The sequence below is a fragment of the Dreissena polymorpha genome, chromosome 4 (genome assembly GCF_020536995.1).
Source record: "Dreissena polymorpha isolate Duluth1 chromosome 4, UMN_Dpol_1.0, whole genome shotgun sequence".
Taxonomy (NCBI): domain Eukaryota; kingdom Metazoa; phylum Mollusca; class Bivalvia; order Myida; family Dreissenidae; genus Dreissena; species Dreissena polymorpha.
The window spans coordinates 103103325-103120171 of record NC_068358.1 but is presented as its reverse complement, the minus strand read 5'-3'; the positions used below and the strand labels follow the sequence as shown (position 1 = coordinate 103120171).

Sequence of the window (16847 nt, the reverse complement as noted above, 5' to 3'; positions counted from 1 at the left end):
TTCAAAGGTCAAAATGAAATGTAAGTACTTTTCAAGGCATGAGCAAACCTTGTGTTATGTTTTGAATGCATGCATATACATGAACAACAATAACATTTAAGGTCACAAATATGAACTTGAATTGACAATTAGGAAAGTCTGATCTCAATTTTTTTATTAGCAAATTAGTAAGATATTGTTTAACATTTTTACATTCAAGGTCACAGTGACCTTGACCTTCAAATGAATGACCTTGAAATGTCCAGTGGTTACTTACTAGTTCTGGCCAACCTTCATGTCAAGTTTCAAGACTCTAGGTCCAAGCATACCAAAGTTATAACAACTTTAACATTTTTACATTCAAGGTCACAGTGACCTTGACCTTCAAATGAATGACCTTGAAATGTCCAGTGGTTACTTACTAGTTCTGGCCAACCTTCATGTCAAGTTTCAAGACTCTAGGTCCAAGCATACCAAAGTTATAACAACTTTAACATTTTTATATTGAAGGTCACAGTGACCTTCACCTTCAAATGAATGACCTTGAAATGACCAGTGGTCATCTGTTAATCCTGGCCAACCTTCATGTCAAGTTTGAAGACTCTAGGTCCAAGCATACCAAAGTTATACCATGAAATAAGAACTTTAACATTTTTACATTCAAGGTCACAGTGACCTTGACCTTCAAATGAATGACCTTGAAATGACCAGTGGTTACTAACTAGTTATGGCCAACCTTCATGTCAAGTTTCAAGACTCTAGGTCCAATCATACCAAAGTTATAAGAACTTTAACATTTTTTATATTGAAGGTCAGTGACCTTGACCTTCAAATGAATGACCTTGAAATGACCAGTGGTCATCTGTTAATCCTGGCCAACCTTCATGTCAAGTTTGAAGACTCTAGGTCCAAGCATACCAAAGTTATACCATGAAATAAGAACTTTAACATTTTCGAGCACGCCGCCACCCCGCCCGCCCGCCCGCCCCCCCGCCCGCCCGACAACATCAATCTATAAGCCGAGATTTTTTCGAAAAAAATCCGGCTAAAAATGACAGACGGACAGGCCAAAAACAATATGCCCCCGATCATTGAATCCGGGGGCATAAAAATAATACATCGATTTTACAACTTTGCAAGGTTTATCTATAGCTTGGCAAAATTGACCTTGCCATTATATTGGCAAACGATAAAATGTAAACAAATACATGTTATTATAATACAACAGTTAACAAAATATATCGCATAAGTGATAATAGAAATAACCTAACATGTCAAATTGATAGGAGCAAAAAATCAACAAAACCCCACAAAAAAACAGCATATCTTTACCAGTGGACTGCAAAGACTGCAAAGCCAACAAAAGAAAACTTGCCTCAAAAGAGCCATGATGGTCCTTAACCATTCGCTTGAGTTTACAGGCACAAACTGATACAGACATGACCAGGTGATCTAGTTTTTGACGAAACTCGACCCAGATTCAAACATGGTCCTCATATCGTCAACATAAGTATTCTGACCAAGATTCAACAAGACTGAGACAAAATGTGGATTTTTTCAGACTTGACCTGGTTTAGACTCATCTGATCCAGATTCAGCTTGGCCTAGATATTTTTAAAATATATATTTCGTTTTATAAAGCTAGAGTCACCTTTGTGCTCAGGTGAGCTTAAAATAGCACAATAATGCTCAAGTTAATCAAGAACACATAACTGACTAACAGTCTGGTAATATACATTTGTAATAGAATGACACACCAAAACTTACTTGCCAGACCTTTAAAATTTTATAACAAATCTATTGAACAAGTACTGTTCACAAATTGTACAGGCTTTTACAATAGGACGTGCTGAAAGCTTTACAAATGATAAAGATGTATTTTCAGTATGATATGGAGTCCTAGTGAATGAGTAATGTGAATCAATAAATAAATGAATGAAAGATAATGATTTACCTAAAGACTGGTCATAAACACTTAATTCAGAGTAGCCTCCTAAAGTGTATGCGTAAACACCCATCCAGCACCTGTTGTTGATGCCTAAGCGAGTATTTGTACTAAGTGAAAAGAATGTGTGAAAATCAGATACAACTTTGTACATATTATACAGAATACACGGTTAGTGTTAAAAACAGAAAAGTTTATTTGTTATGCATGAAAACCTGAGCCACAAGCCTAGACAAAGAACTTTCTAGTAGCTGTATTCAATATTAATCTGGTATTCTCTCTTTTCCATCATTGTTATCAAAACGTTTCCTCATCATTTTGAAAACAAACTAGAGCTTTGTCACAGGCATGACGAATACCCCGTCATGCCGCATTGACACATAATATTTTGCATGTCGTCTTCACAAAAAACAGCGGACACCATGCTCAATTTTTAAAACGCACTTAGTGACCCCTTGACCTAGTTTTTGACCCAGAAAGGCCCATGTTCTAACTTGGCCTTAAGATCATCTCCATAAAACTTCTGACCAAGTTTGGTGAAGATCGGATGTAAACTACTTGAATAAGAGAGCGGACACCATGCTGAATGTAAAAAAAAGGCACTAAGTGTCCCCGTGACCTAGTTTTAGGCCCGGAATGGCCCATGTTCAAACTTGTCCTAGAGATCATTTAGATAAAACTTGTGACCAAGTTTGGTGAGGATTTGATGAAAACTACTTGAATTAGAGAGCGGACAACATGGTGAGGTTTAAATCGCACTAAGATACCCCGTGACCTAGTTTTTGACCCGGTATGACCCATATTCAAACTTGACCTAGGCATCATCTAGATACAACTTCTGACCAAGTTTGGTGAAGATTGGATGAAAACTACTTGAATAAGAGAGCGGATAACATTGTTATGTTTAAAAAGCACTAAGTGACCCTGTGACCTTGTTTTTGACCCGGCATGACCCATATTCAAACTTGCCCTAGACATTATCAAGATACAACTTCTGACCAATTTTGGTGACGATAGGATAAAATCTACTTGAATTAGAGAGCGGACAGCATGGTGAGGTTTAAAACACACTAAGTGACCCCGTGACCTAGTTTTTGACCCAGCAAGGCCCATGTTCGAACTTGGCCTTAAGATCATCTAGATACAACTTCTGACCAAGTTTGGTGAAGATCGGGTGAAAACTACTTGAATTAGAGAGCGAACAGCATGCTGAATGTTTAAACGCACTAAGTGACCCTGTGACCTAGTTTTTGACCCGGCAAGGCCCATGTTCGAACTTGGCCTAGACATCATGTAGATACAACTTCTGACCAAGTTTGGTGAAAATCGGATGAAAACTACTTGAATTAGAGAGTGGACAACATGCTGAATGTTTAAAACGCACTAAGTGACCCCGTGACCTAGTTTTTGACCTGGCAAGGCCCATGTTCGAACTTGGCCTAGACATTATGCAGATACAACTTCTGACCAAGTTTGGTGAAGATCGGATGAAAACTACTTAAATTAGAGAGCGGACAACATGCTGAATGTTTAAAACGAACCAAGTGACCCCGTGACCTAGTTTTTGACCCGGCAAGGCCCATGTTCGAACTTGGCCTAGACATCATGTAGATACAACTTCTGACCAAGTTTGGTGAAGATCGGATGAAAACTACTTGAATTAGAGAGCGGACACTTAATACGGACCGACAGACAGACCGACCGACCAACCGACCGACCAACCAACAGACAGACAAGTTCACTCCTATATACCCCCCGAAACTTGGTTTGTGGGGGTATAATTAAAGAAAATTGAAGAATTAAAAAAAAAAAACATGATCACATCAAATTCACTAATAAAAGAAAAGAAAATGACATCATTGTTCTGCGCATGACAGCTTTATCTGAAATTAAGCCTAGTTTATTTATCGAAGGTTTATTTCCAAAATGCACCCATGATAGTGGGATAAATCATAATACATCTTAATCAATTATAATAAACATGCAGCAAAATTAACAGCAAACAACTGACAATATCTTTACATATAAATCAACATGCCCAGCTATCTGAATTGAATTCCATTTTTAGCATGCATATTTTATTTTAAAACATGTAAGGTCAATTCCATAGTAAAACAACTTATACTTTTAATATATGATTTTTAGTACACATGCTATATGCATCCATTATGACAATCATTACGGACATTGTAACATTATATCTTTGTTAACAAAAAAAAATAACAGATCTTATAACAGAATTTACAAATCAATGAGTTGAACAAATTTGGTCTAGTATTTACAAATTAATATTCTTCGTAACTCAACATAATTGAGCAATTCTTTTTCATGAATATCATCTTGTTATGATACTGAAAATGTTGTGGTTTAGAACATTGAATACACAAAAGATAATGCATTTAGATAATGTCAAAACAGCTAAATCATAGTTTAGCATAGAAACACATTGTTGCTTTCCTATAAAAAAAATATATAATAAATTCAATAAAGGAAAACAACAACAGCATCTCAGGCAGCTGCTTCTTTAATACCCACACTGTACCACATGTTGTGGCTTCACCTACAGCTCATAAACCTTTGTTCCCCAATTAGCCTACGCCCATGATTAAAGCACAATTTTCCCTTGTTTTTCCTATATTTGGCTCATATGCGCACGTTCATGTAATCTGCTGCTCCACCATTGCCCTCAAGAGATCTTCACTTTCTGTGCTGTCCTGCAGACAGTTTGTGAGCGGCTCACCCATCTCATCATCTAAAGACATCACATTGTCTCCAGTAGAACTCCTCACCTCATCCTCATCACTTGAATGGTATATACTGTCTGAATCAATCACCACTGGTTCATTATTGCCACTGGCATTCAATCCTTGAGCAGATAGCTTGTCATTACCTGTATAACTAATCGATGTGTTTGTGTTTGCATGTGGTGCTTGGTGATACGCACCCGATGGTATTGCTCCCACAGCTTTGATAATTTTGATGGAGGATTTGTCAATACGCCCATGATTAAAGCACACACCCCCGTAAAGGACAGTTTGTTTCGAGTGATTATTGTCACTCTGAGACACTGGTACTCTTGGTCTATTTGAATTAACTGTACTCAAAGCTGGATTTATTTTAAGGTCAGTATTATTTATTCTGATAGCCGAGTCAATGTTACTAACTCTTTGACTAGTGCTAACTACAGCTTTAGGGCTTTGCACTGGTTTCTCTAAAACCTTTACATTCTGCAAAGTTCCATCAGCATGATTCCAATCCGACACACAGCGTTCCACACTGACTTGTTTAGGCAGTTCTGTATGCTTTTCTCCGTCCAATGAGTTTTCCCACTGAGCCCCAAGGCGGTATCTCAAGAAGGGCGGGGGTGAATCAGCCTCTGGAACTATTATCTTCCCGTCCTCAGGTTTGTCTGTCATCAGCGTAGTATAGGGGGAATGAACACTAAGGACATCCTTGGTGGTGACTCGGTCGTACTCCAATTCTGTGTCACTCTCCTCTGACTCTGAGTCTGGTCTAACTGCAGACTTTTGGCCCCGCCTCCGATTGGTCAATGGGTGCGTGGAGAGGGCAGCGTTTGTGACACTCTTGAGGAAGTTTTTAATTATCGTCTCCGGGACTCCAGACTGGACAAATGACCCTGGAATTGATTTCATATGTCTTTCACAGTCATCCTCATTTCATGTAAATACTAAACCCTTTACCACTCAGACACACACTTTGATGCAATTTAAGTCTCTTTAAAAATCAAATTAAATAGAAAACCTTTCTTACTAAATTCAAGTTTTAAATGCTTCATTTCCAACCCTTATTTACTGAAAACAGCATAAAACCTGAACAGACAGTGAGTTTCACAAAGGCTGTTCTAATTTTATGCTGATTGCATTAAATTAAAGCCATTTCCCTTTGTTTCTGAGCAGGAAAGGTTCAGTTATGCAACAACAAATATATATATGAACAAGAATATATATTATCTGGTATAAATAATGTTCTGTTAGGAAGATTTTCTTACTAATCTGACAAGAGAAAACTGTAAACCATGTAATAAACCCATAAATACTCAGACAAAAACTGCCCAAATTATAAGCAGTAAACTACAATTATTGGATTCAAATAGTGAAATGAGTGACCATATTGTGTCCCCCCTTTTGATTAAAAAAAAAAATTCTTTCTCTTAAATAAGTAATAACAATATTGGTCCTGATGAAACAATAAGCACTCCTATAACCCTGAAACCACATTAAAAAGTATACAAACCTATAGAGTCCCTTCTCGAAATAAAATGCACTTTTTAACAAAATACGCTTTAAAGTGTATTTTTTCTGCATTTTTACTGAAAAGTGTATTTTTTCTGCACTTTTTACATAATAAAGTGCACTAAAGTGATTTTTTTCTGTATTATCATTATCTTTAAGAGTATTTTACTATACTTTTAGTGTATCTTCTGTAGACAAAGTGCATCTTTTTATGCAATAAGTGCATTTGTTTAATGAAGTGCATTTTTGTACATATAAGTGTATCTTCTGATTTGCAAAAAAATATTCTTTCTGTACAAGTGTATTTTTTAGTGCATCTTCATAAAAAAGAGCAACACTATAGCAAATAACTGAAGTTAAAGGACAGAGATATAGTGTTTAATAGGAGGATTGTACTGAAGTCTTTTTTATCTTCACATAATGTTAATGGTCGAATTGTTGCAATTTGTCTGCTCATAAAATATGTGAATCAGTAGAGCAGCTTTTAAAAGAAAAAGTACAACTAAATCAGGCTGTGGTAACTAATTAAAAAGATTGAAAGTGTCAAAAATATTATGTGGGCTTGACAGAATCAATAATATCTCCACAATATAAAAAATAAGTATTTGAACTTTCTTACACTGATATTTAACCCCAATTCAATTAATGTCTACCACATTGACTATTAACATACATTTTAAAAGGCAATTTAAATAATATTTATAATGTTATTATTATTTGCTAACACCATTCAGTATGTTATATTGAAAGATTCACAATTAAACATAATATGCTAATGGTACTGTGTATTATTCAATAAATATGTTGGTGTTGAAATCAGTGGATATTTCTCAGATTAAGTAATTGGCTGACACACATAATTCATAAACATTAATCCCTATCAGTGCCCCATCTATAGGCCTAACAAAGGGGTGTTGATAGACCTTTGATTGGTTCAGCCACCATCTATTTGAAAACAAGTGACTTTGATTGGCTGGAGACAGGAAGTTATTTTTTGAAAACAACGGTTTTCAGCAATGACTTTGAGCTAAATTTAAGGTATAATTGAGTAACATTAAGACTTATAATTCTAGTGTAAAATGTCTTGAAATACTTTCAGCATGAAGTTTTGTGTGATGAAAACAATGTGTATTTACTACAATGTGTAAATCAACAATAAGTTTGTTGCAAAGGAGATTCAAAGGGAGCTAGTCAACTCGTACCTAAGTCAACTCGTACCTTCGGTCAACTCGTACCCGATTTGGTCAACTCGTACCCGATTTTTGGTCAACTCTTACCCCCACTAGTCAACTCGTACCCGAATTGGTCAACACGTACCCTCCAAAAAATTATTTATATATATCAAAGACGTGAAATATGTTTTTGTATATTTTTTTTATATGAATATAGATAAAGGTTATTAAAAAAAATGGATTTTTTTTTCAAAAGTAGACAAGTTCATTATTTTTTCACACAGGTATAATTATAAAGGACGTGTTTGTCGGCGTTTTGTTTGATAAAATGTTGACTAATAACACCTTTATGACAACAGGACCGTCGGCGATTTGTTAAACAATTTGTTTGTCGTGCATCTAAAATGACACGTGCAGATTGGCTTTAATCATTAATCATTAATATCTTGAAACTAAATACGGACTCTGTGTTTCGTGTCTTGGACTTATTTTAATTTATTGTTTATCGTGGATTATAATTTAAAAGTGTTTTGTTTAATTAATCTGCTTCATCATGGATGAGGGAGATAGGGACTGTGTTTGTGTTGTTTGTGGACATATTGTTTCCGAAAAGTGTAAGGCCATTATGTGCGATGAATGTGATAGATGGCAACACAGACACTGTAAATCTGGTAAGTAATCCCTTTATATTTTTTTAATAAGTTTCATTCGAGAAACGGACATCTATAGAAGCTTAAACTGAGAAATACAAACCTTTTTTTGTTATAACTGATGGTATTACATCTTTATAATATATAGCGTCAGTACATACGTATATACGGTATCGGGTCCGCGACGTTTGTGAACATTGGCAGCATCGGCTTTGTGGAACTGGTTAGTTTAATTTAATTTGTCAATTGTATATAATAAAAACATCTCAATAAAATATAACTATTCAGTTTTTATTATTTTATCATTATTACTACGGTAGCTATAATCATTTATAATAAACTATTTGGAACTGGTGAGTATGTTAAGTCTAAATTATAATGTACACAATATAAAGTGCATCATTTATTATTTTATATATAAGCTGTATATATTAAATTTATAAATTATTTGTACATTAATATGTGTATTATAATCATTAAGATTTTGAGATTTTGAGTGTAACTTCTTGCGTTGTTTATGGTTCTTTCATTCAGCAATATATAACCACCATCTGTCGGATTATCTAATTTATTGTAATCTTGTCGATCCCTGCATAGGCAAATAAATTTAAAATTCATATAAACATAATTAAATCTCAATAAAAACATCATCAATATTCAATTTACTAAACTGATCAACTTCCAATAATTCTCGCGTGTATTGCGCTGTGTGAAGTACACTGTAGCAACTGGCCTTTATTGATCAATGTCGATTAATTAAGAGATTAAAGAGATAACGGTCTGTGTTAATTGATTGATTGAGTGTCGTATTAACCTAATATAGTTAACATTGAGAACAATTACTAAATCATATAGAAATTAGTTATGTAGAATATGATTATTAAGTTGAAACTATTATCCCAAAGAGTATACGCAATATTGATGCATGCATAAATCATGTTTATAAAACAGAACTGTTATTATTTTTTTTAGAAATTATCTTTAATATGATTTTTAATATGATTATTAGCGTATGATTAAGTAAATAAACATAAATTATGTAAATGAAACAGAGCAGTATATTTTATTTTTTGTAGAAATTGGCCTCAAAGAAAATGTTCAATTTTAATAAAAACATTAAGGTATAAGATAATTATTATTTAATAATATAAATATTAAAATGGTAAGCAGCGCAACTTAAAGGCCAATTCGTAAATTATGTAAACTGTCTCCAAATGGAGAGATAGAACGTCAATTTATATTAAAACTTTAGTCGATTTCGTCTGCCTTTTCAATTAAAAAGACCATTTATTGTATAAGCATATTTGTATAAGATGGTTTGTTTGTTACCCTGTGTGAAATATATTGTTTTTTTTGTGTTAAATGTATATGTTATCTAAGTGTTTTATAAATGACAAAATAAAAACACATGCGACAATAACTTGCATTCTTTTTATTTTAATGTTCAAATTATTCGAATATCATGACCGTTGTTTCAAATTTACATGGAAATCTAATAATTTTATTGAAGAATGCTAAAACATCTAAATACTCATTAAATCCGTTTGTTTTACACAATAATCCTAATCTTTTTAAATTGATTGGTTAGTTGTTAGTTTGGATACAAAGGTGTTCTTCATTTTAACAAAGGTGCAGATTAAATCGATTTAGATATTAATGACCCGTGTCAAGTAATGTGTTAATCAATATTTAACAAAGGTGAAGATTAGGTAAATTACGATATTAACGACCCGTGTCACGTTGGTGTTAATAAGTATTTTAGGTGTTGATTAATTGATTAAATCATGGACTCAATTTTCAGACGAACCATAATTCAAGGCATATATATCAACAACAACAACAACAAAATTTATTAACTAATACACAAGTGTAACGACATGGATGATAATTATTTTGCAATTTGGTAATATTTATAAAAATCATGCAATGGAAGAAGTTAACAAATATTTTACTGATTCATACCGTAAGATTTTTTCTTTTAACATCGATAATGATAGTTGTTAATAAATATATATTTTGAAAGATAAATTATTTCTATATATTTCTTAGATAATATAATCTTTGTATATTGGACATATTAATAAGAATAATATATATATACTTAGGTAATTACTTTAATTAGTCATATCGTACCCTGGTAAAAAAAACATACAATTTATGTTAGTCTATGCCAAAATATAACTTTATTTGGTCAACTCGTACCTGCAATAAACATAAAAAACATCAAATGCACGCAAACACCCATCGCAATTTGTTTCCATAAAGAACAAAAATTAAAAAGGTACGAGTTGACCAATCTGAAAAATGACTAAAGTACGAGTTGACCAAATCGGGTACGAGTTGACTAGGGTACAAGTTGACTTAGGTACGAGTTGACTGGAAACCGATTCAAAGTGGGTGGTTAAAGTGATATGGTCTCATAATTCATCAACTGCCTGTTTTCTTGGAATACTGAAGAACAGTTGTTTTAGGTTTGTATTTTCATTTTTGCATCCCTTTTTATTTAGTTTTATATTAAATTAATTATGATCATTATCATATTTACGTATTGTCACTGGGAAATGTCAATGGATAAGTATAAATGTAATGCAATTATAAGGAAAAACAACACCATTTGAACTATTGTGGCTGGATTTTATGGTTATTGTCATCTTAAATGTTATTTATACCTATCTGGTCATTAATGAACAGATTTCTTTCCCACATATTCAATGAGAACTTTTATATTTTAAATTTGAAGGTTAAACTCCCAAGGTGAAATTTACATTGAAAGATTCTTTGGATAGAATATGCATCATCGCCTGCCAAAAAAGAGAGCAAAAGGGGGACTAGTTGATGTATGGACTTTGATACCAGGTTTTACCCTGCACGAGCAGGCCAACTAGAGGAGATCAGGAGTGGGAAAACCGAGCCGTGTCCTTGACCAAGAAAAGTTGGATTTGTTGAGAGGTAAAACTATACAGGTTATTGCATTTTAAAGGCGTATCTTGGTACATTTTCAAACAGTATTTTCTATCACACGTAATATCTTTTAATTATTTATGAAAAGTATTAAGTCACACGTGATCACAGGATGTAAATTGCAAAAATAAACAAACAAAAACAACAAGCAAACAAACTTGTTTTTATTTAAATTAAAAAAAAATAAAGCAACAAGATTACCATAACTAACAGCAATATTTAACACTTACATTATAAAATATCTTTCAGGACCTGATCTCAAATGAGATCATGCACGAGACGCACCGCGCAAAGACCATGACAGTAGTTTTCAGACCTGATCAGCTGGTGAACTGCTCTATGAAGGGTGGTTTATGAATGCATTCTTTGAAAGGAACAGTGAATAACAACAAATATAGTGACAGGGGCTAAGCTGCAAAATATTGTCTGCTTGTATGCAGTGATTTTCTTTGGAAATTCAAAACAACCTGTACTGGCTCTCAGAAGGGCATATTTTAGCGCAATAATGAACAAAAAAAATAAAAAATAAAAATAAGGTATAGATTTATATAAATTTCATGAATACGGTTCATTTATCATATATTAGGATCCAGAATATGATTGAATTAAATGTGCTGCTTTTGTCCATATCAAAATAGGATTTGGAATTAATGTAATATATAAAAATCTAGTAAATGATAGGGAAAACATTTCAGCTTAAGGAGGGGAAAACTTATATATTTCTGAAGCGGAATCCACCTGTATTCGGCTTTAATCAGAGGGGAGAAAAATCACTGATATGAGCTTTATATTTTGAGTTGTTAATTCCAGATAGGCAATAGCCCGTTTGAATCCTCTCTTTTATGTAGATATGTAACCTTTGTTTTTGTTTTTTAAGCTTTAACATTATAATAAAAGTGTTCTTATCTATTGAATTGAACTTTTTGTCTTTTATGTATGTGTTTGCACAAACCTTTCACATAAAGAATGAATGCTGGCTTTAAAATGCTGGGATTTCTTTTTAATTTGGTTAATTTTTAAGCATATTGATTTGAAGTGATGAAAAGTACACTTAAGCCTATAATGCGCTTAAAAAATTCACTTTCAATACTTCATAAAGTGTATTATTTGTATGACTGAAAATGCACTTAAGTGTATTAATGCGCTTAAAAATCACTTTTAATACTGTAAGGTGTATTATTTGTATGACGGGGAATACACTCAAGTGTATTAATGCGCTTAAAAAATATCACTTTCAATTTTGTAAGATGTATTATTTGTATCAGTGGAAATGCACTCAAGTGTATTAATGCGCTTACAAAAATAACTTTGAATACTCAATGAAGTGTTTTATTTGTATGACTGGAAATGCACTCAAGTGTATTAATGCGCTTAAAAAAATCGCTTTGAATACTCCATGAAGTGTATTATTTGTATGAGTTAAAATACACTCAAGTGTATTGATGCACTTGAAAGATTACTTAAGTTACTGATAAGTGTATTATTTGTATGACTGAAAATGCACTCAAGTGTATTAATGCGCTTAAAAAATTTGCTTCTAATTCTGCAATGTGTATTATTTGAAGGACTGGAAATGCACTCAAGTGTATTAATATCTTTAAACAAGAGATGTGTTCGTCAGAAACACAATGCACCCTATTGCGCCGCTTTGAATATTTTTTTTACCTTTGACCTTGAAGGATGACCTTGCCCTTGAACTTCCACCACTCAAAATGTGCAGCTTCATAAAATGCCGCTTTTAAAATATTATTTTTTAACCTTTGACCTTGAAGGATGACCTTGACCTTGAAGGATGACATTGACCCTAAACTTCAACCACTCAAAATGTGCAGCTTCATGATAACACCGCTTTGAAATTGTGTTTTTTTTACCTTTGACCTTGAAGGATGACCTTGACCTTGAAGGATGACCTTGACCTTGACCTTTCACCACTCAAAATGTGCAGCTCCACGAGATACACATGCATGCCAAATATCAAGTTGCTATGTTCAATATTTCAAAAGTTATTGCAAAACTTCACTGTATTAAAGTTTGAAATATTTGACCTTTGACATTGAAGAATGACCTTGACTTTTACCTTTTACCACTCAAAATGTGCAGCTCCATGAGATACACATGCATGCCAAATATCAAGTTGCTATGTTCAATATTTCAAAAGTTATTGCAAAACTTTACTATATTAAAGTTTTAATTTTTTTATCTTTGACCTTGAAGGATGACCTTGACCTTTTTCCACTCAAAATGTGCAGCTCCATTAGATACACATGCATGCCAAATATCAAGTTGCTATGTTCAATATTTCAAAAGTTATTGCAAAACTTTACTGTAAGGTTAAAGTTTTGGGACAGAATGACAGACAGACAGACAGGCCAAAAACAATATACCCCCGATCCATCGATCCAGGGGCATAAAAATTCACTTTGACCATGAAGTGTATTATTTGTATGTCTTAAAATACACTCTAGTGTATAAATGCGCTTGAAAATAAACTTAAGCACGTGGAAAAAAAATACACTTATGTGTATAAACACACTAGTAAAGTGTTTTTTTAAACAGAATAAAATGCACTTGTTAAGCAAAATTACGGTGCCAATAACATGCGCATTTAATGCGCATTAAATGTGCATTTAATGTGCATTAAATGCGCATTTAGTACACTTTTTGGAGAAGGGGACTCCTTGGTTAAACAAACCAGTATTTCTACTACAAACAAGGGATGTTTGTAAAACATGCATGCCCCCCATATGGGCTCTCCGTTGTAGAGACAGCCATTGTGTGAATATGTTTTTTGTCACTGACCTTGACCTTTGACCTAGTGACCTGATAATCAATAGGGGTCATCTGCGAGTCATGATCAATGTACCTATGAAGTTTCATGATCCTAGCAATAAGTGTTCTTGAGTTATCATCCGGAAACCATTTTACTATTTCGGGTCACTGTGACCTAGATCTTTGACCTAGTGACCTGAAAATCAATAGGGGTCATCTGCGAGTCATGATCAATATACCTATCAAGTTTCATGATCCTAGGCATAAGCGTTCTTCAGTTATCATCCGGAAACCATTTTACTATTTCGGGTCACCGTGACCTTGACCTTTGACCTAGTGACCTGAAAATCAATAGGGGTCATCTGCTAGTCATGATCAATGTACCTATGAAGTTTCATGATCCTAGGCATAAGCCTTCTTGAGTTATCATCCGGAAACCATTTTACTATTTCGGGTCACCATGACCTTGACCTTTGACCTAGTGACCTCAAAATCAATAGGGGTCATCTGCGAGTCATGATCAATGTACCTATGAAGTTTCATGATCGTAGACATAAGCGTTCTTGAGTTATCATCCGGAAACCAATTTTACTATTGCGGGTCACCGTGACCTTGACCTTTGACATAGTGACCTGAAAATCAATAGGGGTCAACTGCGAGTCCTGATCAATCTACCTATCAAGTTTCATGATCCTAGGAATAAGTGTTCTTGAGTTATCATCCGGAAACCATTTAACTATTTCGGGTCACCGTGACCTTGACCTTTGACCTAGTGACCTGAAAAGCAATAGGGGTCATCTGCGAGTCATGATCAATGTACATATCAAGTTTCATGATCCTAGGCATAAGCGTTCTCGAGTTATCATCCGGAAACCATTTTACTATTTCGGGTCACCTTGATCTTGTCCTTTGACCTTGTGACCTGAAAATCAATAGGGGTCATCTGCCAGTCATTATCAATCTACCTATGAATTTTCATGATCCTAGGCATAAGCGTTCTTGAGTTATCATCTGGAAACTATTTTACTATTTCGGGTCACCGTGACCTTGACCTTTGACCTAGTGACCTAAAAATCAATAGGAGTCATCTGCAAGTCACGATCAATCTACCTATCAAGTTTCATGATCCTAGGCATAAACGTTCTCGAGTTATCATCTGGAAACCATTTTACTATTTTGGGTCACCGTGACCTTGACCTTTGACCTAGTAACCTCAAAATCAATAGGGGTCATCTGCGAGTCATGATCAATGTACCTATGAAGTTTCATGATCCTAGGCCTAAGCTTTCTTGAATTATCATCCAGAAACCACCTGGTGGACAGACTGACAGACCGACCGACAGACCGACCAACCGACATGTGCAAAGCAATATACCCCCTCTTCTTCGAAGGGGGGCATAAATATAAGCACCTCAACCAATCTAGAACCAAATTGACGATAAAATCCACATGCTATCCCGTTAACATCTTCACATGGATTTGAGCCTTGCTCTTAGAAAATGTGTCTTAATGTATGTGCCTAAAATGGCACCCCATATTAGCCTGTGGGGTCTGCACATTCTAATCAGGGAAGACACTTTCTGCCTAAACTGGGTTTTTAAAGAAACTTGCTTCAAACGAAAACTAACAGAAAAGCCAAAAATGTTGTCCAAGATTAGCCTGTGCTGGCTATTGGCACATGCATTATTCCCAGTTTTCCTAGAATGAGGCTTATATAAGAACTTCCCAGGCCATCCCCGTAACTGTTCACATGGATTAATTTCACACGTACCAACAAGTATCTCTAGTTTTTTCTGCAGGGACTTCTGATACTGGCGCCCATCATCGAGACTCTCCTCCAGACTTCTGTTGCGTGCCTTCAGGGCCTTCACCAACTGTACAGACTGCAACAGAGAGATATATATCGAGTATGCCATGGTAACGACCAACACCCCATTCCCCACCCACTGCAAAATATTTTATTGCGGGAAAAGTTGTAATATTCAAGTTTGCAAAAAAATCAGCCGTGTTCTAAGCAAATTTGGCTTAATGCATGTGTGCTGTCGTTCTTAATAAGCCTGTACAGTCCACACAGGCTAATCAGGGACATTTTCCGCTAAGATTTAATTTCTGATTTAAGGGAAGTATTCTTCTTAGTAAAAATTAAGTTTAAATTATCGAGGCTTATCTTGGACTGTACTTAACACAAATAAATGAAGCCCTGTTTTCCAGAAGTGTGACTCAATTTCATTTGAAAAATATTTCCAAAACTTATCTTTTGAGCACAAGATAAATCTTGCACATGCACAACTTAATGCATGTTCAGACTGCACACACTAATCTGGGACGACAATTAACCCACATGAATCAATCCCAGTTTTCCCAGAACGAGGCTTAAACATCTCACATTAAAATAAGTCGCTTTCTGAGAAAACTGGGCATAACGCATGTGCGTCAAGTGTCGTCCCAGATTAGCCTGTGCAGTCCGCACAGGCTAATCAGGGACAACACTTTCCGCCTTAACTGGATTTTTGCTACCAAGAGACTTTATTTTAATGAAAAATGTCATAAAAGCAGAAAGTGTCGTCCTTGATAAGCCTGTGCGGATTGCAAAGGCTAATCTGGGACAACAGTATACGCAAATGCATTATGCCCAGTTTTCACAGAACACTACTCAAATATTCACAAGCATTACTAAGATCAGAAAGACCCCACCCTACCTCAGCCAACACAAAGTGTTTGGGTATTCCAGTCTTGTATGTGGCCAGTTTCTGGTTATACTTGAAGGTGACGTGGTTCAGGTTCTTGAGCAGGTACTTGAGCGTGATCCTGCGACTCTTCTCCTGCTCAGTCTTGGTCAGCCCGGCGCTACCACTCAACTGGGAATCCTCATTGAAAAACTAAAACATCAGGTATTTATTGGTTTTAATCCTTTCCCACTCAGAAGCAAAGTGAAAATGGCTATGTGCAATCAGCATAAAACCAGAACAGCCTGTGAGTAACTCGCAGTCTTATCAGTTTTGATGCTGTTTGCTGCTCATCTGTTAAGGGTTGAAAATGAAGCCTTTAAAACTTGAATCTAGTAAGTCTAAGGGACTACAAAAGCTTAAAAATACGTATCTAAGTGGTAAAGTATTAA

At 34.9% G+C, this 16847-nt stretch overlaps 1 protein-coding gene across 2 annotated transcripts in view; it reads right to left on the bottom strand.

Annotated features, from left to right (window-relative positions):
• Positions 1-1002: 1002 nt before the first annotated feature.
• The window catches only part of LOC127877138 (uncharacterized), a 58235-nt gene continuing 42390 nt past the window's right edge, over positions 1003-16847 (bottom strand). For both annotated transcript variants that reach the window (XM_052422782.1, XM_052422783.1), the window contains 3 exons: positions 16429-16608; positions 15501-15612; positions 1003-5561 (listed from right to left, as the gene is read on the bottom strand). In XM_052422782.1, coding sequence (XP_052278742.1) covers positions 4582-5561; positions 15501-15612; positions 16429-16608 — 1272 coding nt within the window. In that variant the 3' untranslated portion in view covers positions 1003-4581. The remainder of the gene's footprint in view (positions 5562-15500; positions 15613-16428; positions 16609-16847) is intronic.